This window comes from Rhincodon typus, chromosome 10 (assembly GCF_021869965.1).
Source record: "Rhincodon typus isolate 14 chromosome 10, sRhiTyp1.1, whole genome shotgun sequence".
Lineage (NCBI taxonomy): Eukaryota > Metazoa > Chordata > Chondrichthyes > Orectolobiformes > Rhincodontidae > Rhincodon > Rhincodon typus.
Window position 1 is genome coordinate 4,513,577 of NC_063341.1, and position 27,182 is coordinate 4,540,758.

The 27,182-nt window shown below is 39.5% G+C and overlaps 1 protein-coding gene across 1 annotated transcript in view; it reads right to left on the reverse strand.

Moving 5' to 3' along the window:
- LOC109918964 (LIM homeobox transcription factor 1-alpha-like) overlaps positions 1-27,182 on the reverse strand; it is a 308,155-nt gene that overhangs the window by 275,361 nt on the left and 5,612 nt on the right. The window contains exon 2 of the mRNA XM_048601533.1: positions 10,430-10,616. Coding sequence (XP_048457490.1) covers positions 10,430-10,616 — 187 coding nt within the window. The remainder of the gene's footprint in view (positions 1-10,429; positions 10,617-27,182) is intronic.

The window sequence follows — 27,182 nt, forward strand, 5'->3', positions numbered from 1 at the left end:
CTCAGATTCTCCAGCATCTGCAGTTCGTACTATCTCCCACTTATGATGATGTTGTGTAGACCTGGTATGAGAAGAGCTTTGGGTCTTGAAGGAGCAAATCCTACCATCTGGTTCCTCCTCATAGGCCCTTTAACAATGTCTATCATATCAGTGCAAGTTGTGCCTAGTTGCTTTCATGGGATAAACTATATCTTGTTTAAAGCAAGCGTCTCTTTTCATTAGACGACCAAGTAGTTTTCTTCTGCCACACCAGACCAAGCAGACCCCGTAGATTCTTTGCCTGATATATAATTGTGGCAGCAAACTGACTTTTTGGTGAACACTGGTACAGAGAGCTCATATATATGACACAAACAGTGACACAGACTGCTCACAGAACAATGAGGACTGGGCAGGGAAATAAGCTCAAAGTTAGTCATGATTGTGATGAATAGTGGAACAGGCTTGATGGGCTGAATGGGTTCCTCTTTGTGTTCTTGTGACTAGGAGATGGAAAAGCCTCTTGCCAAGTTATTTATGCTCTTCTCCTGCAGGGAGCTGCGAGTGTTTGTAATAGTTAGTGCAGAGAGAAGAGGAGGCTAACCAATGGGGAGGGTGACAGTGAGGGCATTGGTATCAGAGCAACATAGACTGTGTGCATGTTGGTGGTTTAGGTGAGTTGTGAGATGTCTGGAGAGAAAGCAATGAACATAGCTGCAAGGCGTGTTGTTCTGTGGAACATTACGCAGGAAAATAAAGTCACATAAAATCCCATAGGGTCACAATTCCACCTCTCTTGCTAACTCTGAAGAGTCACTTTGAAACTTTAACCAGATTCTCTCTCTGCAAATGCTGACAGATGTGCTGAGTTTCTCCAGCACTCTTTTTATTTCAGATCTCCAGAATCTTGCTTTTATTTTGATGGAATCACAGACCTGCTTAGTCACCTCCATCCCTGGCTGCTTGGTCAACGTCAGAATGTCCCTCTCATTCCTACTTTCTGTTTTGTCTGTTGGCCAATCATTAATCCGTGCCAGACTATTTTATCTCGTATTGTATGTGCTTTAATTTTGCTAAGCGACCTCAGGCTTCAGTTAATTATGTTTATTATCCAAAAGACTTTTAGCATTGCATGATTATGTTGAGCTGATGACAAAAGTAAATTTTGCCAGCTGAGACTCCCAGACATATGGAAAAAAATCTTGCTTTTGCATCATCAACAGCCTGAGGATGTTCCAAAGTGTTTTACAGCCAATCATGTATTTTTGAAGTGTTGTCACTGTTGTAAGGAAAGAATAATTGGTTGTGACTTCCTGTTAGTATCCAGAAGATCTGGGTCCCTTCCCCAGACATGTGTCATGACATTTCTGAACAGCCTCATTTAAAAATACTTACAATACAGGCCGGCTAACCATTTTCCTTCCTAATTACTTGCTTAACTTGTGTGTCAATTTTGTATGCCCCTTATAAGTTATAAGTGCACCCAAATTCTTCTAAACATCAACACTGACAATGGACTGGATTTTCCAATGGCCAAATAATAATTTGCCTAGCGCAGATGGCTGTTGTGCGCAGGGACCCTGTGGAATTCCTGACAAAACAGACTTTTAGGGAAGAGCCCAGGAAACTGGAGGTCCTAAAGGGCAAATTCCCAACACTTGGAACACTCCAAACCCATCTCTTCAAATTGGAAAATTTGAAGGGTTCCATTGAAGTTAAGTAAATGGTTACACAGGAAAGGTTAAACAATCTAATATCTAGATTGACTATTGAGTAACGATTAAACTACACCTCCCCTAGAGACTGACCCGACACCCACCCCTTCCCCCCCCCCCCGAACCTGAGACTTCCCCACTGGTGAACCCCTTCTCTGCCATCAAACCCAAGAGCAACCCCCCTTCCTCTGACACTCGTACATGACGAGCCCCCATCCGCTCCACTGCCAGACCCAATCCCTTCGCTCCCATGCCAGAGTCCACATGCTGTTTCCCCTGAATCCCATCCCCTTCTCCTCCCCAGCTCTGGACTGGAGCGTCACCTGCAACACAAATCCCTGTCCACGCTCTGGACACCCTCCTATCTGACTTGAAGCTCCCCCTGTATTCCATCAGGCACCCTACCCGCCCAACACCCTAACACTGTTACTGTTGGATAGCAGCTGCAAAAGTGGTTGTCTGTGATTCTGGGCCTTAATGTTCAGAGTTATTTTCTGACAGCTGTGAGAGAGGGTTTGCCTCTTGCCAGAGGTTCTGCACTATGAGGCACCTGTTGGAACAGAAGTATGGCTCCGCATTCCTGAAGGAGCCCTGATTGGAATCTCCTGTCAGAAATGCAAAGCTTTTTCTCACTTGGCTTAAAAAAAAAGGAGCAGAGTAGCAACCTGTATGATTAACACTCTTCAGAAATCAGTGGGGTTTCTCTTGTTTCTTGATCAAAGAAGTGTGGCTTTCATTTAGATTGTGGTGTCTCTCAAACTTATTACTACATCCAGCACCAGGTCCTTTCCTTCCATGAAGGTGAAATTACAATAAATATTTAATGCTTCTCTGCCAATAACACGCACAGAACAGCTGCTTCCATCTTTGCACATTTTTATTTGCTTCCTTATTCGATTGAAAAAAACATTCGATTCACTTCTTAAATCTTTGCGAAACTCCACTTTTTTGCTTTTTTTTAATTTGTTGTATGTGGCTTTATACCTTCCCTCGTTCACAATGACTTATCCCCATCCATTTCTGGTTTATCATTCAGCAGGGCCAAAGTTTGAGCAAAGATTTTTAATAATGCAACATTAAATAACACAAGGAAGAACAGCCATAATTTAGTTCTAAACACTTTCACAGCAGCTCGCCTTCTGATTACAACCTCTATCTTGCAGACTGACTGACTTCACCAGGCTCAATCCAACTGGTTGCTTAATTGCTGTATTAATACGAAGTTTATTGCTCTTAAGGGAGGGTCTATAAATTCTCACACTCAAGCTGATAACATCGTTTTAACCAACAGACACAAGCTGCTGGACTTCTACAAACAACTTTTCCGACTCATTCTCTGCACAGGTTGTAAACAGCTGAAAAAGGTCTGCACAGCTGACACGTGGCAGGAATCTGAGCCCTTCACGTTAAATGTACTCAACGGCCTGTAAATATAGCTTGAAGTGTGCCCTTAGTCACCCAATCTCAGTGCTGGCCTTTGAGGGTTACAAAGACCACACTTGACAACTACTTTCTTGGCTGTAAGGTGCTTTAGGACATCTCCAAGATTTAGAAAGGCACTACATGAATATAAGTTTGTTCTTTCTTTCAATGCATTTCCACCAAAACAAACAGAGCCCAAAGCAAGGTAATTCTAACATCAAAAGGCCATCGAAAAAAGAACGAACAATACCTTTCATTTAAACATTAGGATTTACGATGTGCTATCACAGAGATTCTTTGAAAAAGATTTGTCATTAGGAAGTGGTGACTGGGTTTGAGACAATTTACAGTGGTTTGTTGTATTTCACACATTGGCTCCAATTTACGCTGCTACCTGACTAGAACATGCTGGCCTTTCACGTGATTATTCTCGCCTTCAGCCTCCCTCTCTCCAAAAGAACTTTTCTTCTCTCTCGCTCACTGATTTAAAACAATTTGACCCACTTGCTCACATTTCTTCCTAAATTCCAAATATGCAGCACTCCAGTGTAGTGCCGAGAGACTGTTACATTTTCAGAGGGACCACCTTTCTGTTGGAACATAGAACACCATGAGTGGTCGTAAGAGCACATACAGACTTCTGGGTGTTAATATGATCCCTCAACCTTCACCTAAAATGGATTATATCACCATCATCACATTGTTGCTGATGGGACCTTGCTGCATGCAAATTGGCTGTGGCATTTCCTACATTACGGTAGAGCCTACACTTCAGAATTAGCTGTAAAGAAATTTGTGGCAAGATGGTGAGGCATGGTGTAATTGCAAGACAAGTCCTCTTCCTCTTTTTGACTCTGTTTCCAACCCTATGCATGCCTAGAGTAATGGTCCTTGGATCTGTTCAGTGAGATGCTCTTCCTTTCAGCCTCGTCCAATGCTCTTATTTGTTACTGTGTTGGTACTGAACCCCCCATCGCAATGTCATCAACACTGACACATACTTTTCCAGCACATCAGAACAAGGAGCTGCTCTATCCTTCATCCTTCCCTCCCCCCACCGATTGACAAGGTTTTAAAACCTTGAGCCTGGTGCTATCCAGTTTACCACATTGATGCCCATCTTCTCCCCTGCAGTGGAGTGTAGGAGGTTGAGAGGTGACCGTGACACAAGTTCATAAAATAATGAGAGGTTTGGAAAGGGTTGATGGTGGTTGTCTTTTCCCTAAGATGGGGGTTTCAAGACTAGGGGGCACATTTTTAAGGAGAGAGGAGAGAGGAGAGAGATTTAAAAAAGACATAAGAGGCAAATTTTTTTACACAGAGGTTGGAATAAACTTCCTGAGGAAGTGGTGGATCCGGGTACAATTATAACGTTTAAAAGGCGTTTGCATAAATACACGAATAGGAAAGATTTGGAGAGATATGGCCCAAGCACAGGCAGGTGGGACTAGTTTAATTTGGGAACATGGTTGGTGTGGACTGGTTGGACTGAAGGGTCTGTTTCCATGCTGTATGACTCTATGATTCCATAAATCTGGTACTTCTTACCTCCTCATTATATGCCATTCCTCTAAAAGCAAATTAAAACTGCATAATCTACCACATCACGTCTTTCAGTCCATTGTACACTCTCTATCCTAATTAAAATACTGCCGTGCAGTTTCAGCTAGGGGTACAATCAATAAACTGGGCCCCAAATGCGCTGCACCCATTTCGCTGAGCTACCTCAGGTTGCCACACAAACGCATTAACGTAACCCTCAATGTATTAGTTGCCATGAACCTGCGCAATTAAGGAGTGTGATCAATTGCACTCAACGTGTAACTGGAATAGGTTTTCCTGCAGCATTACACAGAAGAGTGGGGTTGCCAAGAAATGAGCCAATCTTCGATTGATGGAGTTAATGCACTTGGTCTGGCTTTTTAAATTGGATTCAATTGACTGCCTCAATCTGCCCCAGGTATAGAAATTCTGTGAACAGCAGTCAATTGAAGCCATGCAGGTGTGTCCTGTGCTGCCATAATTGACTGAATTCAAACTCGTTTGAACTTAATTTTAGATAATTTAAAGTCATTGCAGCAAGGGCAAGGAAAACACAAACAGGGCCAAGCTTTAACTGATCTCTGGTCACTGCAAGTCCAGGGAATTAAAACTGGATTCAGATAACCCAGGGGCGTGGGGTGTGCTCCCAGTTTGAATATCCCACCCACAACTGTCCAGGGGTGGAGGAGATGACACCATTTTCAACTTGGAGGAGTGCCTGGTTTTGTGAGTGGCAACTGCTATGGGGAAAAATGTTGTTAGACTTGAAAGGGTTCAGAAAAGATTCACAAGGGTGTTGCTGGGGTTGGAGAGTTTGAGCTATAGGCAGAGGCTGAACAGGCTGGGGCTATTTTCCCTGGAGCATCAGAGGCTGAGGGGGAACATTATAGAGGGAAATCATGAGGTGCATGGACGGGGTGAATAGCCAAGGTCTTTTTTTCCCAGGGTAAGTGAGCCCAAAATTAGAGGGCATAGGATAAAGGTGAGAGAGGAAAGATTTAAATGGGACAACTTTTTCATGCAGAGGGTGGTGCATGTGTGGAATGAGCTGACAGAGGAAGTGGTGGAGGCTGGTACAATTACAACATTTAAAAGGCATCTAGATGGTTATATGAATAGGAAGGGTTTAGAGGGATATGGGCCAAATGCTGGCAAATGGGACTAGATTAATTTAGGATGTCTGGTTGGCATGGATGAGTTGGACGGAAGGGTCTGTTTCCATGCTGTATGCCTCTAACTACTCTAGCAATACTAATGTAGCAGATGGCAGCTACCCAGACCTAACATGGTTATGGCCACAACACACGAAGGTTGCAATTCTTCAATCTTTAACATTGTTTGGTTTATTCTGTTTGGATGACGTTGCTATCTGGTTGGAAGCCAAGCAGAAACATCAGGACACTGGAAATATGGAACTCTGGAGTAGATAACACATCAAACAGTTGCCGAAAAGATTTAAAGATGTGAGAGAAATCTACAGCTAATGTTTTTTTGTCAGGCAAGGGCATAATGAGGTAAAAGTTCGCCTGATCTCCTGTCATAACTTTGGCAGTAATGCCAGAAGCAGATTGGAAGGAGCCAATTCTAATTTCAAGCGCTGACATCTAAGAATCATTATATTCCTGGTTTCACAGAGTCACACCTGGCTGCCTCCCAGTACAGTTCCATCAACAAGAATTGATACCTGTCTTTCCTGATAAATACACAACCTTTTACATTTGTCTATTAATTGAAACCCACACAATGCACTCACTACCTGAGAACCAGCAACTTACTGTCAAAAACACCAACTAGAACCAAGGGACAAAAATGGGATATCTGGTTTCAAACAAAAATCAATCTGCTCGACAAACGCCGAAGCGGATCTTAACACAACTCAACACACGTATGCAAACCACAGACAAATGTCTACTGATATATAGCTATACAGGAGCATATGGCAAGCGATAAAGAGAGGACGGTGCATTTGACACACAGTATTCTTTGTATTGCTCACAGTGTTCTGTTCAGATTCTATTCCCCCAACTTTGATTTAAAAAGCAAAGGTACGTTTTGAAAATATCATGCAGCAAGAAAATTTCTTACCTAGAACTGCAGAACTTAGAGCATCAGATGAGGCTGTTGAGCTCATCCTACTCATGCAGGCTCTGCCACTAAATTCATCTCTTCACATTCAAATCCCCTGCCTCTTCATGTGGCTTTTAAATTCTTCCCGTACCTTACCGTATGATGAAACCCTATTTTGGTCCTATACATCTGCGCATGTTGTAGCGTTCTAGAAACTTGATGATCCAATATTAGTTTCAATTGAGTTCCACTCCTAGTTGCTACATTCAGTTTCACCTAGAAATAGGTACAGAGCTTATTGTGAGGGTTTTAGTAGGTCACTCAAGATTGATCAGCAATCCTTGAACAATCAGTTAGATGGTAGCAGTCAGAGTACAAGACTGCTATCCTTGGCTGCTAGTCTGTCTGGTATTTAGGAGCAGGGACAAGAGGCTCCATTCCAAAAAGATGCTGTTGAAGCAGGTTCCAAGCAATTAAGACTCCGGAGGAGTCCTGGGAGCCAGTAGGAGTAGGTAACATGGTACAGAAAAGCCTCAATGGCTTTAGACTTGGAAAAGGTCTATTCCATTAATAATTCAATTATGCAGAGAATTAGGTGAAAGAAATTCACCAGCAGAATTTGCTTGATACAACTGAGAAAGATTAGAGTTCAGAGAAATGAAGGGGCAGTACCAGCTTGGTGAAGATACCTGTCTGCGAACAAGCTGTAGCTGTGCCATTGAATAGATACTGGAGTGCAGTTTCCAGGATCCAGCCAGTACAGACCCAATTGGGAGAGTGAACTACCCAGGACATGAGGAGTCATTGAACAAGTCCATGGCAGAGTTGCTTTTGAGGGAGTTCCAAAGCTAGGCTTGTGAAAGATAAGAATTGGAATCCCTATAGAGTTTTGATGAGTCTTGATAATGCCTAGTGTTACTATTCTGCGAGTTGCTGAGAAATCCATGAACCTCGCTGAGCCACATCTGCCATTCGATCTGTTCTGTAGGGTATTCAATCACAGTTTGTCTATTATCAATTCTGGATGTTAAAATATAAGTTGTATACATATTGTAGGTTCTATTTGCGTAGTGAAGTTAATCATTATCTGTTCAAAACCAAGAAATCTTGAGGCTTTATTGTCTCAGTAAGTAGTCAGATTGTAAAATAAATTTGGTGGTCTGGTCTGGGATCATAACAACTTCAACAGTTTACCACTGCACACACCATAACCAGCAATTACTGGGCCCACTGTTAGTGAAATTTACATCGAGTTGTATAAAAACTCTTACACATTGGTTTGCATGTTCCACCTTGCTGTGAAGCAGCTTGTCATGTTCAAGGCTGTCTTTTGTCATGTTTTCACCAGACTGACTGTGCTTCAGTCTGATTGTCTTCTGCCTCCTAGGCCAGTATCCCATCACTGTACCAGTGAAGATTAGCTCACGGTCTTTTTGTATCACACTCCCAGTCTCAGGTGAGCGGAGAAATTTTAGGGTGTACAAGGTATAAATCAGGCAATTAATGTTTTTAACTGCAGTTCATGGGTCCTCCTATTCCTATTGTTTTTACACTTACTTGCCAATAAGAACCTAATTTGAAATGCTCTTTAATTTCTTAATTTTGGTTAGCTCAGTTGGCTAGGTTGCGGTGCTGACTATAGTTAGTGTCACAGGTTCAATTCCCATGCTGACTACAGTAGTTCATGAAGGCCTACCTCCTCATGATTGAGAAGTGGTTATCCTCAACCTACACTTGTCTCTCTCTGAGAGAGAGAAATGACTATGGTTCTTTAGATATGTACATGGATTAACATTTGAGAGAGAAAGGACATGCTCATGAGGTTAGATGAAGCGTCTGAGAGACCTGCATAGACAAGTGGAACTGAATGATTACTTTAATGCTGTAAATTCTATAAAATTACAGATGCACAAATATTTCAATTTCTTATTGAGCTGAGATCCTCATTATAGAAGGTTTGGCAGAAGGAAATTAATCATGATAGATGGAATTGGCAGCGTCCTTAATGTGGGACTGAATTGACTCACACTATTCTGTGATATCACAACTGTGAGATGATACGTACTTAGGCAGAAGGGTGCAATAAACATTTCTAATTTAATACTGGAACCAATTATCTACATTTCATGTAAAGGTCTGAGGATGAAATTATTGTAAGCCATTATTGTAAAATGAATATGAAACATCACTGAGCCCACTGTTACTGAAATTTACATCTGAAGTAAATGGTTCAGGAAAGAGGAGGCATGTTAAAAAAGTTCACCAATTCAATATCACCCATTACAGCCCTATACTCCAGATCAATTTCACTCCAGCATAAACTCACACATTTCAAACAGTGGTATTTGATTGGTTCCAAATATCATATTCTATAAGGAGTAACAAATCACAACAGGGAATCCACCAAGTAGTATTTATAAGGAGTACAAGGCAAGTGGAAAAGCAACAGTTTTATTGTGACCTGATATCAAGAATTTGCCAGTAGACACTAAAATAAAAACTGGAGCAGATGGGACTTGAATTTGAGATTTCTGGCTCAGAGATAGGGACACTACAACTGCGCAAAAGGAGCCCCAAAACTTCCTTCAGGTTTTTTTTTTAAGATCAGAATTTTCAGAGATGGGATGACACACATCTGGAGTAGATGGGAGTTGAACTCCGACCCTCTGGCGCATTGGTAGGTACATTACCACTGCTCCACAGGAGCTCTCCATGTTAACTGTGTCATTTCATGACACATTCATTGAACATTTTTCCACAACATTTGGTGTAACCCCAGTGAATTGTAGCATTGTTTCATGCTCCCCTTATTATTCATGTTCATGTGTCAAAATTTCACATGCCGCATTGTTATTTCTGCAGTAATTACCAACTAAATGCACCCATCTAAAAAAAATCTAAAAGGTACACATATACCAAGAGTGAATAATGAGTCACATTCCTGCAATTCATTGTACTTCTGATCAAGACATCATTTGCAAATAAAGTTTACCAACATTGGCACTATATCAGCTTTGTACCTGTGCTCAGTAATGCCAATGAGCAAGATGTACGATTATTTGACAACATCTGTAATTTTGCTCACAACTTTCTAAGTCACCAACATGTAGCTATGTTGGTGTTAGACCATCATACCCACAGTTACAGACATCATAGATTTCTTTTAAATTTGGATATTTCAGAATCAGGTTAACCATAACATTTCTCAAACTCCATATATAACACAGCGACAGACATGAAGAAGTTACGACTCTCTTAATGTTTAAACCTATACTCAAGGCTATACATAATATCAATTCCTTCACATGATCAGGTTTAACGCTGTACAGTGTCCATCACGGTAATTACTTCTCATTATATTTTACAGGATTGACTGGGATATTGACCGTGTGAAGTGCTTAGCGTGGAACCACAGGGAGAGGTAGGTAGGATACAGTACATGCTGAAGTGTCATCCACTTCCCTCCCAGAGAGAGGGACAATAGACACAAAGTCACTCTCTTTGAGGTTTCTGTCAGCTGTGGTTCAAGTGAGGCACTGACAGAGACCAAGCAACAGATGGTCTGCCTGTTCTTCTTGATCTGGTAACAGTATGTGGAGATGGGGTGCAGAGAATCATTGGACCAGAAACCAACATAAATGGGGAGGGGGGAGGTGGGTTCGTACATCTTACATTATTTAATGAGATGATTGTTCCTCACTTACTTTTCGTAGTCATGCTTGCAGTAAAGCTTCTTGTCTCTGTAGTAGCAAGTGGTGGTGAGGGGCTCCCTGCACCCAGCACATTGCACACACTGCTCGTGCCAAAAGCTGTCATTCACCCTCAGCAGAAAGCGGTCTACGATCACCCTGTCACAGCCTTCACATACCGCCCTCTCCTTTCCACTGGGCCCTGGAGAGAAAAGACAGGAGGAATCCGTGAAGTTGTTAATGCCACAAGCTCAGCCATCTGCCAGGTGACACCTCCGAGGTACCATTTCCACTGGTATTGGAACTTGGAAGGAGTCAGTCTACATGCAGATAGTGTCGGATACAACAAGGCAAAGCATGAGGTGGAGAGATGGAAAGTGTGTGCTGGATGAAGGCTTGGATATGTACAGAGAGAGTCAAATGGACAGATAGGCAAGTACATGGATGGATAGATAGATACATGAGTAGTAAAGGAGAAAGAGAGCTAGAAGAATAGAGGAGTAGAGATTGCAATGAATTTATTTATGAAAGTAGAGATTCAAAGACATGAATAGGCAATAAGAAATAGTGAAGTGATGGAGACATATGGACAGAAAGGAATGAATATAGGGCATTTTGTCAAAGCCTTTCATTCTTGTACTGATCTGGACAATTCACTAGAAATACCAAAGAAAAGGGAAAACAGCATGTTGCTAAAACATAACGTGTTTTTTTGTTGTTTTCAGCAATGCCAAATGACTACAAAGAAAGAAAACAATTGTATTTACATAGCACCCTTTCCACTCAGAAAATTCTAAAGAGCTTCACATCCAAAGAAACACCTGCAGAAGTGTAGTCATTGTTGTGATGGGCAGCAAAATTGCAAACTTCAAGATCTCACTTTGAGGTAAATAACCAGCTTCAGTGATCAAAATAAAATCAAAAGAATGCAGATCCTGAAGATGTGAAATAGAGCAGAAAGTACTGAAGAAACTCAGCAAGTCTGGCAGCATTTGTGGGGAGAGAAACAGAGTTAATATTTCAAGTCCATTATGAATCTTTCCCAGAACTGAACAAGATTGAAAATGTCATTGTCTTTATGCTATTAGAAAGCAGAGGGAGAAGGAAGACATGGAACTCGTGGGAAAGCTGCCCAAAGAAAATGGCCAATGGAGTGCTAAAGGTAGTAGAGAAAAGATACAATTGAAGAGTAGGTGTTAATGGTAGGTGTTAATACCAGAGAATAGGTCAGTTCTGCTGACAGCAAAACCAAGTAAACAAGACATTGTTGGAGAGGGTTATAATAAAAATGGGCAACGGAGTTCGTGATCTGATATTGTTGAACTCAATGTTGGGTCCTGAAGGTCTTGAATTACCAAAGCAGGCAAACTCAGTAAAAGGAGGACTTCATTTTCCACCTCTGCATTTTACTCTTTTCCAAAAGCATAAAAACCATCACATTTCCAACCATACTCAGTTCCGAAGAGGGGTCATGTTGGAATCAAAACATTAACACTGTTTCTCCACAGGTGATGCCAAGTTACTTCAGGTCCTTCTGTTTTAATTCCACTTTTAGAGGAATTGTGCAAATGGGAGATTTCACCCAATCGGCCAAGAACAGATTTAAAGTTAGGTTTCAAAACTGAAATTTCAATCATGTTTGTTCAACATTACAAACAATTGAATAGATCTTTGCACAGCTCAATAGTTAAATGTAGATAAGGTCTATCTCAGGTAAAAGCCCACACAAACGTAGAAATGCAGACAAAATAAAATGCATTTGACATAGCTACTGCGCACAGTGGGCGGAAACTTCCTAGTCCAGTAGAGGCAGCTTGAAGGCAAGACCTGAAGCATATTTGCAGGTTAGGAGGTTGGATTGGAAAGCCATTGTGTTCCTACCTCCAGGACATTCTCAACACCGAAGATTCCAGACAAAAGTACGGGCAGAAAAGCCTCAGATACCAAAAATCATAGAAACTGCAGCACAGGAGAACACATTCAGTCCAACATGCTACCTCTTAAAGTCATATTTCTCTGTACTTTCACAGTCGCCGTCTACATGCCAATTCATAGGAACAGCGAGTAGAACAGAAGTAGTCCATTCCAGCCTCAAGTCTGTTCCACCATTCTATCAGAATGTGGCTGATTTGTATTTTAATTCTGTCCGTAACCTCGCTTAACAAAAACATATCCATCTCAGTTCTGAAATTAATTCTTTGGGGAGAAAGTCCCAGCCAAAATTAGGGTCTTAAATCTAAACTAAGCCAACTACATAGTTATGAGCGATGATTTAGCTGAGGTAGATGGGGAAACTACATTTAAAAGGTATGACGGGAGACAAAAATGATCTAATATTTAAAGAATGAATACATAATGTTTGAGCAAATTTTAGAATTCAGCAAAGGAGGGTCAGAAACGGATACAGAAAGAGAAAAGAGAACATCGGAGTAAATTAGCAAGAGACAAAAACAGATTGTGTTGTTTCTAAAGGTGTGTAAAGTAGTGAAAGTAAATATGGGCCCATTAGCAACAAAAACAGGTGAAGTCATAATCTTCCATCAGGCAGAAGATAAAAAAGTTTATACACACATACAAATAGATTCAAGAACAGCTTCTTCCCCACTGTTATTAGATTTCTGAATGGGCCTCTCAAATTTTAATGTTGATCACGCTGTCTTTGTACCTTCTCTGCAGTCATAACTTTGTATTCTTTGCTCTGTTTTATAACTCTAATGCATTTTGTATAGTATGATCTGCCGGTACTTCATGCAAAACAAAACTTTTCACTGTACTTAGGTACATGCGATAATAATAAATCAAATCAAATCAATTCAAAAATCATATTGGGGAATAAGGAATAAGGCAGAGACATTAAACAAGTACTTTTTACCTACCATCATGGGAGTTGACATAAAAGCCATTCAGGAAATAATGGGGAGCCAAGTGCATGCTGAGAACAGAAGACTTTTAATAAACAGTATAAGTGAAGAAGTTGTACTGGAGAAATTAATAGAATAATGTAGTGATAAATTCAGTAGACTGGATGATCTGCATCTCAGGGTTTCAAATTAGTGGATGTATTGGTTTTGATCTTCTAGAATTGCTTCGGTTCTAGCATAGTTCTCAAGGATTGGAATGTAAAGAACCTAACAATGCTATTTCAGGGAGGAAAAGAAAGAAAATGAGGACTGGTGAGTCAGATAGCCTAACATCAGTAGTAGGCAAAAAGCTAGAACCTACTTTTAGGATATGATTGCAGAGTGCTGAGAAAATCATCGTATGATTAAGAAGAGTCAACATCCAATAAAGGGAGATTGCATTTGACAAACTGTTAAAGTTGATGGAGCATATAACTAGAAAGATCATTGAGGAGAAACCAGTGGATGAATTTGATTTGAATTTTCAAAAGTCATTTCGTGGTATACCATATATAAGATTATTTCACCAAAATAGGAATGTGGGATTCATGGTAATAAATTAGCATAGAATGAAAATGGGTTAATTGGCAGGAAACAGAGATTAGGAGTAAATAAGAACATTTTGTTGGTTTGCAACTAGCAGGGTGCCATAAGGTTAAGTATTTGAGCCTCAGCTATTTGCAATCTATGTAATGACATAGATGAAGGGGTTGAGTATAATGTATCAACATTTGCTGATAATACTAAGGTAGGTGGAAATTTAAGCTGCGAGAAGAATGCAAATTAAGCCACAAAGGGATCCAGACAGGTTGGATCAGTGAGCAAGAACAAGCCATTTTTTAAAAAATTCTTTCATGAGATGTGGTTTGACCAGTAAGCCTAGCATTCAGACCACAAGGCCACAAAGAGGAGCAGAAATAGACCATTTGGCCCATCAGCTCTGCCATTCAGTGAGATCACAGCTCATCTGATAGTCCTCCACTTTACTTTTGTCTTCCGTTGCTAATGCCGCTTGAACTGAATAAGTTGCCACTTCATAGGGTAGTTAAGATCCAACCGCACTGCTGTGCATTTATATGTGTAGGCCAGACCTGGTAAGGATGGCAGATTTTCTTCCCTGAAGGATATTAATGAACCAGATTTTTACGACATTCGATGATAGTTTATGACCACCATTACTGGGAATAGCTATCTATACTAGATATTTTAACTGAGTCTAAATTCCACTAGGTGCCATGGTAGGATTTAAACCCATTTACCCAGCACCTAGGTCTCTGGATCACCAGTCCAGTAATAGAATATTATGGGGTGAAGCAATGAAGTAATCCACTTTGGTAGGAAAAATTAACAAAGCAGAATGTTGAGACATTGGGAAAAGTTTACATTCGGAGGGATTTGGGTGTCGATGTGCATGAATGACAGAAAGTTAATAAGCAGGTACAGCAAACAATTAGAAAGGCAAACGATATGTTAGTATTTGTTACAAAGGAGTTGGAATATAAGAGTAAGTAAGTCTTATCAAAGTTACAGAACATTGATGGGGCCACACCTGGAATACTGTGTGTAGTTTTAGTCTCCTTATGTAAGAAATCTTTGGAGTTCTCTAACCTCAGAAAGTGGCAGATATTTGATTGTTGAGTACTTAAAAACAAAGGTTGATGGATTGTTGTATGCTGAGGGAATTGAAGCTACTGGGATAGTATAGGAAGATGATCTTGAGGTAGTTGAGGCACGGTCCTAGTCAATGGCAGAATAGCCTCCAAGGGCAAACGGCCTTTCTTACTCTCATTTCTTATATTTTTACAGGTTATCATTTCAGGCTCACCTGTGGAGATATTATCATCACCTTAGCCTTGTGCTTCCTGCCCACAATGTTACGACACTGTTGTTATGGACAATGCAAACTGATTTTAATGTTGTACAGCAATTACTTTGCCTCAATGATTATGATCTGTTGTTATAACAGCTTTCATCCAGCTACTTCATCTACCTTCTGTTACAGGATTTGCAAATGGATTTAAGTAGAATTCCAGTTGCAAAGATAACTCGGCTCATTGATGCAACTTTGTCTGCAGTGAGTGTCTGAGGCTGTAAGAACACTGGGCAGAGTTCAAGAGCTGGAGTCAGAGCTGCAAATGCTGAAAATTAACAGAACACTTTGTCCCAAGGAAGCATCCATACCCTTTAAGCTAGGGGTCTGATGATTCAGTCAGTGTTCAAGGACAGGAAGGTGTTACTGCCAATGAGGCAGGTTCGGGGTTCATGAAGGTGGAAGAAATTTCAGTCTTTGCAATGTCCAATGGTTTTGTAGTTTCCTGCAGCCCATATGGATGGTAATAGTACAGTCAGTGAGATAGGCACAATTCTGTACAGCCAAGAGCATGAGACCAGAAAGCATGTGTTGCCTGCCTGTTACTAGAGGTTGGCACATCAGCTTGGAACGAGAGAGAACACTTCAGTGGGATATGGGGGAGGGATTCAGTCGATGTTGTCCACTTAGGCACCAACAGATAAACAGGGCTAGGAAAAAGGTTCTGCTTAGGACATATGAGCAGCTAGGGCCTAAGTTACAAGCCAGAACCTCAAATTTAATCACTTCTAGGGTTACTACTTTATCCCTGGGCAAAATGGCATAAAGTAATTAAGATCTGAATTAAGAGCTGAATGCATAGCTCAAAGTTAGGTATGGGAGAAATGGGCTTCAGTTCATGGGCACCTTCACCAGTGCTAATGAAAATGGGGCTGGACCATTGAGATGGATTTCATCTAAACTACAGTGGGTTTGTCGTTGTGATGTGTCATATAACTGGGATGGTAGAGGAAGCTTTAAACTAAATAGTGAGGAATCCAACTTGGAAAGATGTAATTAATTACAATGTGCTATAGGACTTTAAGGAATGGAATGTATAAACTTAAGAGTGCACCAGCAGAAAATGGCAGAGTTTGCAGGAATGGTAAAAAGACAGAATTAAATATTCTGTATCTGCATTAAATTGAATGGATAGCATAAAGAGAAATAAGTATGTATGACTGTAAGTCATTTCAGTGTTGTGGTAACAGGGTGACCAAGATTGGGATCTAAATATTTGATTATCTTTCACATTTATGAAATAGGGTAAACTAGGAAAAGATGTTGAGATAGCTCTGTAATTATTGCCTATATTAGTAAAGAAGTAAGGGATGACATAGTTCTAAATATCAAGATGTGGGATCAGTTTGATAGAGATAAGTAGCAGCAACTGTAAGAAGTCACTTCTGTGAACAATTTAAAAGTCCCTTACCAGTTGAAATGTCGGAAGACTGAGTACAGAAGGAGAATATGGAAACCTCTACAAAGGAGACTGCAATAATTACAGGTAATTCTGTGTATCTCTGCACAGATGCTGCCAGGTTTGCTGAGTTTCTCCAGCACTTTCTGTTTTTGTTTAGATATTCAGCATCTGCAGTTCTTTGTTTTAGTTTAGCAAGCTATTTTAGACTTGTCAATGTACAATGAGACAGCAGTAAGTAATGATTCATAGTAAAGTAGCTTCTAGACAATGCTGAGAATAAAAAATGTGGGTGTATGGTTAGTATATTAAATTTACATAAAGGCAATTACAAAGTTATCTTAAATTAACAGGGAAATAAGTAGAAAGGTAGAACTGTAGAGAAATGGTATCAGTCATTTAAGGAGATAATTCATAAATCTCATCAGACATATTCCACTGAGAAACAAAGATACTATAAGAAGGATGCACCATCCATGGCTAACTTAAAGAAAAATCAAGGATAATCTCAAATTGAAAGAAAAAGTGTGCAATATTGCAAAGATTCATGTTAGGTCAAAGATTGGACAACTTTTTGAAACCAGTAAAGAATGATTAAAGAAAAGGAAAGAAAAATTAAAGTATGAGAGACAGCTAGCTAGCAATACAAAAACTGATAGTTTTTAAAAATGATAAGTATAACTAAAATAAGCATTGATCGCTTACAGCGTGGTGAATTAATAATGGAAAACAAGGGAATTACCAGAACATTGGACAGGTAGTTTGAGCTTATCTTCACTGTGAAAGACAGATAAAAATGTTGACAATACTTGAAAACCAAGAAGTAAATGGGACGGGGGAACTTAGTCAAAATCTCCAGAAAAGAGGTATTGAAAAAAACTATTAGACAAAATGGTAATAAATTCCCAGGACATGATGGTTTTTGTCCTAAGGCCTTATCAGAGATAGTATGTGCATTGGAGTGCTCTTCCAAACTTCACTCGATTCTGGAAAGGTCCTAACAGATTGGAAAATTGTTAATGTAACACCTATGAGTGAGAAAGAAGGGACACAGAAAGTTGGAAATTATAGGTCAATTAACCTAACGTCTGTTATAGGGAAAATGCCAGAATCAGGTATTAAAGAAGTTATAACAGGACCTTTAGAAAATCAGGCTGGTCAACAAGGTTTTCTGAAAAAGAAATCGTGTTTGGCTAATTTATTAGAATTCTTTGAGAAAATGACAAGCAAGATGGATAAAGGGAAACCTGTAGATGTGGTGTACTTAGATTTGCAAAAGGCGTTTGACAAGGTGCCACTTCAAAGATTACTACACTATATAAGAGTTCATGGTGTTAGGGGTAACATATTAGCATGGACAGAAGATTGGTTAGTTCACAGGAAGCAGCAAATAGGGATAAGTTGGTCAGTTTTGGATTGGTAAACCGCAATTAATGGAGTGCGCTAAGGGTAAACTAGTTACAATCTAAAGCAATAGGCTGGATGAAGAGATTGACTGTATGGAAGCTACATTTACTGATGAAATGAAAGATAGGTAGAAATGTAAGTTATCAAAGAAGACATATGGAGGCTATAGAGGACTTAGAAAAGTTCAATGACTGAGCAAAAATCTGGTAGATAAATTGTACTGTGGGAAAATGTGAAGTTGTCCACTATGGCAGGAAGAATAGAAAAGCAACATATTATTTAAAGGGTGAGAGACTGCTGAGGGATCTGAGTGTCTCAGTACATTAATCACAAACAGTGGTGTGGGTGGAGATAGAGCGAGGCATTCATTAAATAAATGCACTTAATGCAAGGGAAGTTAAGTTGTAAAGTAGGGAAGTATTGTTATAGCTGCACAGGACCTTGGTGAGTCTGCATCTGAAATCCTGCATACAGTTTTTTTTTGTCACTTTACTCAAAACATGATATACTTGCATCACAAGCAGATCAGACATGGTTCACTTAATTGATTCCTGGTGTGAAGGACTTATCATAGGAGGAAAGGTTGAGCAGGTAGGGCCCAAAATCATTGTAGCTTAGAGGAATGAAGTGGTTTTATGGAAAGGTGCAAGATCCGGAGGGGATGTGATAGGATGGTTTCTGAAAGGATGGTTCCCCTTATACAGGAGTCCATAACGGGGGAGACACAGTTTAAAATTAAGGGACTTTCACTTAAGGCTGAGATAAGAAGATTATTTTACTCTCTTACAGAGGTTAGTTTTTTTGTGGAATTGATTTCCACAGAGCAAACTGGGTCTTTGAATTTATTCAATAAGTAAATTTTTAACCAACAAAGAAGTCAAGGGTTGGGGGTGTCGGCAGGCAGGAAAGTGGAGTTGAAGTTTCAGTCAGATCAGCTGTAGAGTCATAGAGTCAAACAGCATGGAAACAGACCCTTCGGTCCAATCAGTCCACATTGACCATGTTCCCAAAGTAAACTAGTCCCACCTGCCTGTGCTTGGCCTGTATCCCTCAAAGCATTATTGAATGGTGGAGAACCCTTGAAGGGTAGAGTGGCCTACCTCTACCTCTAATTCTGTGTATGCATGATTTCTGGATGATTATGCAAATTATCAACTAAGGCTTGACTTGAATGTTTTAGTTTGAACATTACAGTTTAATTCATTAGTAGAATTTAATTTTCCCTGTACTCACAAATGCCATCCAACTATCACTGTTTTTAATTGTTAGCCATGAATCTATAACTGTTGTTATTCAGATGCTGTTTTTCCTATATTTATTCAATGCAATATCACTTTACATTTATCTCATGTTAATAGAAAAAAAATCTCATTTGAACAAAATTATCTTAATTTATGTTCTGAGTTAATGTGACAGAAATCTGGCCCACTCGGTTGCTCTCTGACCTTTAGTTAGGTCAAAATGATCTATAAAATCAGAGACAGCTAAACCATACTTGCTGTACTACTCCACAATGCTCCAACCCCTACTTCATTCCTGTAGAATCATTGATGATGTATTAAGTCATCAAAAGGGCTATATTCCAAAACACATAAAAAACTGCAGTGAATACCATTAATAAAAGTAAAGTGGGAATTTTCACTTTTTGTTCATCAACAGCGACAAAATGAGCATTAAGTGTCTTGTTTTTCATTCTGTTTATTCGCTGCTGATGATAACCTCTCTACTTAGCAATGTTCCAAAATCTGTTACTGTTCAGCGGTGATCTATTTCTACTCTAGCTGGCTTCTTTAAACATTTAATTGTTCCTTGATCCAGGGACCAATGGCCTGTGAAAGCAAACTTCCATCTGTATTCTACGTTCAAATTCATTCTACTTCCTTTCAAATATTTGATCATTAATTTGTATTTTGTGTCTGCAATTTAATGTTTCCATACGCTTATACAGGAAGGGTTGTTTTTTTTTATATGTGTTCTTAGCCATTCAGTCACCTACATAGTTTATAATTTACACAAATTTATGGTTAAAGAAAGATTGATTCTTTCAATGTTAAGAACTTTGTCAAACTGGGTCAAGGACTACAGAATTATTTTGTATCCATTGGAAAACCTAATCTCATATTGCTTACAGGTGACTAACTATTACAATACTCAGGAAGCTGCTGAACTAAGTATTGCAGGAAGTGGAACTCTTGCAACTAGTATACTCTAAACAGAGGACTTGTAACACACAACTCGAACTACAGCATGACACTGCTCATTGTGAATCACTGCTTCATAAATGTAAGCTATAAATAAAGCTATGATGATAAAAGTATTGTAAGGAGCAAAGGTGGCACTTAGGGAAAGTGTGCTGTACATGACATTTAAAATACTGCTATTTCCACTCTCATGTGATTGCACATGTTGCGGACTATGGTCTCCTTTACCAGAATAAACCGCCTTAGTGATGTTGGTTTATTGTCCATCTTTCATCTTCCGTTTCAATCTCTCCCTTTTGATTCTATCTTTGTCATCTGCCAAATGTCTCAGTCTTTTCGTTTCGAGTGCTGCATAGTGTTTTGATGTACTGTCATGGGGGGGAAAGCTGTAAAACCTACTGGCCGCCTTTAAATTGCCGAGGTTTGGTTCCGAGCAACATCCGTTCCAATACACTCCTCCACAAATTCTGTTTTTCCTCTCCCACTTTTTTTCTGACATCGTGTAACCAAACCACCTTAGTTTCCTCCTACCCTCTCCCTTTCATAACTGTCATTTATCCTCAATAATCTTTCCTCCATTGTCACTCAGAAATCTTTAATCCTTCGTCGATGCGTACTTTTTCATTCCAAGACTAGTGTCGAGATTAGTCCTTTTTCCAATCTGTTTCTCTAAAATCCATTTTATTTCTGTACAAATATATCTTACTTGCTCTTTAAAAAATCGAAATAACGATCGATGCCCACCCCCGGCACTCTTAATTATGAGAATACTTTCTTACAATCAGAATTAAATGCATGCGCATTTTCTACAGTCAAAGCAAAAATGAAATAAATAATTTCAAACTCATCTGGAGATCTTTTAAAGCTAACGGCACCAAAACGCTCTCTCAATCCTTCCTCCTTCTCCTCCACCCTACCCCCCACACCCCCACCACCCCTCAGCTCAATATGCTTTCCAAGATAGACAGGCTAAAACAAAAGCTGCAACATCCTGCATGTTTTTATTCCTGCTGAAAGAAACGCTCGTTTTAAGTTTTAGCCGAGAAGTGTTTTTCCAATTAGTTTGAAAATAAAACTGAACATCGACTGCATCCATCTGAATAGAGACATTGCACCAATACGGCGGAATGAATGCAGTACCGAGCATATACTTCCTTCCACTGACCAGTGCAAATTTATTATTACATGAAACTCACAAATCAAATCCAAACCTTTGGAAGAGGTTGAAATTTTTGAATGTATAACATGAATGAAAGTTTCAGATGGCGCCAAAAGAATTTAAAACATGAAAGGTCTTAGTCTTTTGCTTTGAAAGAAAAGCTTTAGTTCAGAATTATTTGGAGATTATAAATTCCACTATTCGGGAAGAAAATCAAAATCTATGGAAGAATATTTGGAGAGCACGGCGAATGATTTTTGACACAAACCCACCCAGTGGCCATATTGTGTAATTACAGGACAATGCAGAGTTCATTCCTATTGTAAATGACAAACTTGAAAATAATTGAAACACAAGTGTGTGCAAAAACTAAAGAGGATAAAGTTATGGAGACGGGAGATTTGTGTAGTAGTACGATTATATATATAAGATATGAAAAGGTGTTTCGGATATTAGTTCAGGACAGGGGAAACTTGTTTTCGAAATGTTTTCTGCACATCTACACATTATTATTTATCTTCAATTATTCTAAGCAGGACATGCAACTGATAATTCCTGTCACATCCTAAGTGACTTATCCTATAGTTTATTTTTTGGTTTGATAAAGCAGGGGCTAAAGTACATGTGGCTCTTCTTCTTTTACCTATACACGAATTTGCGTACCTTTTTTTGGTGAAACTGGTTGACAATGAGGAAGGATTTATTTTGCTTCATCCACGAGCAACTCAGCCACAAATCGCTGAGTGTCAAGTTTTGCTAGGAACTCCAGTTTGTGTGTTTGAGTCCGCAGTGACTGAAGCTTGCACCGTAGCCTGGCAATCCAGTGCAGCGCGAAGGGACTGCCACAATAACAGAACAACACGCCTTCTGTTAAAACGTGTTAAAGGAAGCAGGTCCAGTTTGTCTTTTTTCAGGAGATCTGGCAGTTTGAAGTGTCAAAAGATTTCCCGGTACCTCTCAACAACCACTCCCAAAATGAGATTATCTAATCATTTATCCCATTGTTTATGGGATCTTATTGAATCTCTATTGTCCAAACAGTCTTCAAAGTAATAATGTGACGGCAACATGTAATTTTTACATCTCTCTATAATAATCCTTGCCCGTCTCATTTCGCTACTTAACTTTCCAGACCGATTTTTAAAGTGAGTAACATAATTTAGTGTTCTACACGTCACTTCCAGGATGTCATTTGAGGGGAATCGGGGAGCTTTCAATAACCGACGATGTTAACAGAATTGAGGCCCGAGATGTAAAACCGATGTAACCCAACCTAGATCAGCATCACAAATATCCTTGTAGTTTTCAGATAGACGATTTACGAAGTATTTGGGTAAGAAATAGTAGGTGCTGTTCTTGACAACTTGGCAATGTCATTGAGCGAGCTTCTTTTTTTTTATTTATTTGGTATGAATCAAAACAATGAAACAACTCTTGAATTCTTCAAATTCGTCAAAATGCAATTAAATAATCGAAGGTCCAAATATCGGTTTAATATTTACTTTGAGGACAAACCATTCCTATTCTTGTGAGGAGGTTGCTATGGCTCTACAAAGGGATATGCATACTGTACATTTTTTTGTATTGGATTCCTGCTAAAGTGAGTAAATAAGACCATAGGAGGACAATTAGGCCATTCGGCCCATTGGGTCTACTCCACCATTCAATGAGATCATGGCTGATAATCCTCAACTCCACTTTCCTGCCTTTTCCCCCATAACCCTTGATTCCCTTACTGTTTAAAGATCTGTCTATCTCGGCTGTGAATATACTTAATAATACAGCATCAACGGTCCACTGCAGTAAAGAATTCCACAGATTCACTGCCCTCTGAAAGAAATTCCTCCTCCTCTCTGTCTTAAATTCTGAGATTATGCCCTCTTGTTCAACCTAGTGACCTTCTCCAATGCCACTAAATGTGTGCTTTTGATTATTTATTTGCAGTTTGACTATATATTCTAATCTGATTTGAAGAATTCAGGGTGTACAGAAACTTGCTCAATTATATTTTCATCTTGTTAAATGGCTGAAGGCTATAAAGGTACTGTCTCTAAGGAAGAAGTATTCACTTACTCCTCCATCAGACCAGTAAACTAATTAATATTTTGAGAGACATTGGGGCAGTGCAGTCATTGATAGTGGCTAATGATACAATTTGTGTTCCAGATGGTTTGATGAAAGAAGAAGTATTTAAGGATTATGAATGTAATTGTTATTTAGGACTCATTAACTTGGTCTTTTGTACAAAGTTAAGTTACTAAGTGACTGACCAAATGGTGTTGTTATTGTGGGAATAGTTCCTCATTTAGAGGTAGGTCTTACATCAAGGAATAATTTGGTCAGCGCAGCTGGTAACGTAGTAGCAAGTGATTTGGAGCAGATGCTTGATCTTGTCAAGTTCTCCAGAAATACCAAGGACAAAGACAACAGACTTAGTGCTTATAATGAGCAATTAAAGGAAGAATTGATCAATGTGAAGAATCAATTTGCATGCAGGTGAGGAGAGTTTGTTAATGAAAAATGTGAACTGATGTGAACAACTTGAACACCAGTCATGGGAAGTAAGATACTTGAATGAACAGTTGAAATATCTAAATTATAAACTTGTAGAAGCAAATTCAACAAGGAAAGCTCTTTTTTGATTTATACCTTGTAAACTTCAAGAATCAGTGATGAATTAGAATAGTTGGTTGAGTGCAGAATTAAAACTCAAGCTGGATTAACTGTGCAGCTTCATTTTTAGAAAATCAGTTTGTGTTAAACTCAGATGCAATCTGGAGAATGAAAAAGATGGGGTCCATAGTGTGGAAAGAAAGATACAGATTTTAAAAGCAACTAAGAGCAAAACACTCTTTCTGTAGGTTTTTGTTTATTTGGTATGAATCAAAGTAATGAAACAACAATGCTGTAATTGAAAAAGTGCTTAAGGAAGATGCTTTTTCAATGTGATTGTCAATCAGAAATACATGTTTTCCATAGCCAACTTAAAGGACCATTTGAAAACATATTCCTTTCAACAGAGAAATAGGAAGACAAAGAGCAAGAGGTTTGGACAGATGTGGTTCATGAATTACATGGAAGATTAGAAGTATGGAAAGAATAATGAAAGCTCAGAGTGAAGAAGCTATTGACATCACCAGGAAAGAACTAAGTAAGATGTATTTGAAAAGGGATCTGGAGAAGATGCAGAAGTCAAAGTGTGCAGATGATTAAAACCAACAGGAACACAAATTACCTTTATTTGAACATAAGAACAACTCGATAACAAATAATTGAAATGAATTGTTGGCACACAAAAAAGCCATTTTGACATTACTGACTAAAAGCAAAATGAATGTACTGCATTTGAATTCAGAAAATGAACTTAAAGATTGGGTTACACTGACAGCCAATTAGGCTGTGGACTTAACTGGAGCCTTCTTTGCAGTTTAAAGATAAAAGATAAGCACAAAAAAAGTTCACGTTGAGTTACATTTATACCATGCAGCTCAAAACCTGCTAATTGCACTTGTTACATGTGTTTAAGTTAAGCTTTCACAGTTTTGTAAATATGATATATGCAAGTATGTAAATGAAAGAGTTACAGGTGTATTCTTAATAAGCTATTTGATGTTTATGATGATGGAAACTGTCTGCATTTTCAAAGCTGTTATAAAGAAACGCCACTGTGGTAAAGTTTCCTTTTATCCAACAGGATGTGTGCGATTTTTTTTTAAAAAAATAGTTCTCGTAACATTTTTGTGCTGCCAGGACCAGCACTGAGTGAACATTATAACATTCAGCAGAGAGACAGTTTCAAGAGGTTATTATATTCAAGTCCTGCTACTGACTGATTGATTGTTACATTTAACTATTCCAAAATTATAGTTACATTCAATGTTGCCCAGGATCAAATTTAGGGCTTGTTGCAAGCTTCTCAGTGGGTCACCATAAACAGTACAGGCATCACTGAAAAATAGTTCCAGAGTGACAGTTAGTTGGAGGCGAAGATGGAGAGAGACCAAAGTGGAAGCAAACACCATGTTGAAGAGAACAGTTAAGCTGTAATGCTGAAAAAGCAACTGGATAAAATTGAGTTTGTGTGGTTACTGACTCAGTGAAGAGTCAAGTGTAGTTGAATTACTCTGTGCTGTTAGAATTGAGGGAAAATATCTAGAATGTAGTTGGCAGTATGAATAAATCTGGATTAGGGTTCAGAAAAGTCCTGGGATCTGTGGAGGCTCATGGAGCCATGAACAGATCAGTCGAACTTTGTGCAAGGGTGAAGGAAATCCACAATATTTGCTCTGTGCAACTGAGCCGTATTAGGCCCAGGAAACAAACCCAGGGGCAGAACGGGCTTGATGAAGCTTATTTTTGTGATAAGCTGGTGTTGTGCCTAAGACTAAGTACTGTAGTACAGTTTCTAAGAATCTGGGGAAGCATAGTCTCTGGAAAGAAAAGTAAACCAGCAGAACATGTGCAGTCATTGAGACTGTCCATGGCAGGCTGGCTTTTGAGGGAGGTTCAAGGCCAGATCATCAAAAGTGAAGGATCCTAATGCCTTGTGAGGTCTTGATGAGTTTTTGTGACCCAAAGTTTCCCTATTTCTTTGCTGAGAAATCCACGGAAATTTTCTTGTTGCATTTATTTTCTGATGTGTTCTGTGGGAGTGTTTAACAATGTCTGTTGCCCATATTTGTTTCATGTTATGCTTGGGATGTTAGAATATAACCATATCTATCTTTAACAGTTTAAATCTTTTAGTCAATACTCCTTTTTCATGACTAGTGGATGAGTGGGGCTAGAAAGGAATTGGTGCAACCCTCCAGCCTCAGAGGGTGGGCAATAAAATTACAGATAGTATTATGTAGGACAATGGGAGGGTGTCCATTTTGGCAAGAAGATTAGAAATGCAGAATATTATCTAAGTGGAGAGAGACTAGATAATGCTATGCACATGAATCATAAATGCTGGCAGGCATGTACAGCTAACAATTAGGGAGACAAATAGAATGCTCATATTTATTACAAAGGGAATTTGGTACAAATTAGGGGTGGCATGGTGGCTCACAGCACCAGGGACCCAGGTTCAATCCCACCCTCGCACGACTGTCTGTGCGGAGTTTGCACATTCTCCCTGTGTTTGTGTGGGTTTCCTCCTGGTGCTCCGGTTCCCTCCCACAGTCCAAAGATGCACAGGCTAGGTGGATTGGCCATGATAAATTGCCTGTAGTGTTCAGGGATGTGTAGGTTAGGTGGGTTATGAGGGGATGGTTCTGGGTGGGATGCTCTGAGGATTGGTGTGGACTTGTTGGGTTGAAGGGCCTGTTCCCACACTGTAGGGTTTCTATGAGAAATGTGTGGACCTCTTGCTACTGCAGTACAGTGCATTGGTAAGACTGTACACAGAGTATTGGATAGAAATTTATTCTTATTAAAGGAAGGATACAATTCTATTGAAAGCAATTCAGAAGCTGATTCCTGGGATGATGTAAGGGTTGAGCAAGTTGAGCCTATAGTCATTGGGTTTTTTTTTTGGAAATGCATACGTTTCTGAAGAGGCTTGACAGAGTAAATGATATTTCCCTCCGTGTGTATGGCGGGGGCCATCTCAAAATAAGGGATCTTTTCTTTAAAGATGGGGATGAGGAGAAATTCTCCCATGTGCAGCTAGGAAAAGTCTCCCCCGGTGGTCGATGGGAGTACATTCAAGGCTGTGTTAAACACAGATTTTCGATGGACAAGGGAGTTAGGGATTGTAGAGAGAGACTCGGGAAAGTGACGCTCAGATGACTGTGAATTCATGGTGACACTGGCTCGTGGGGCTGATGATTTTTAGATAACAAAACG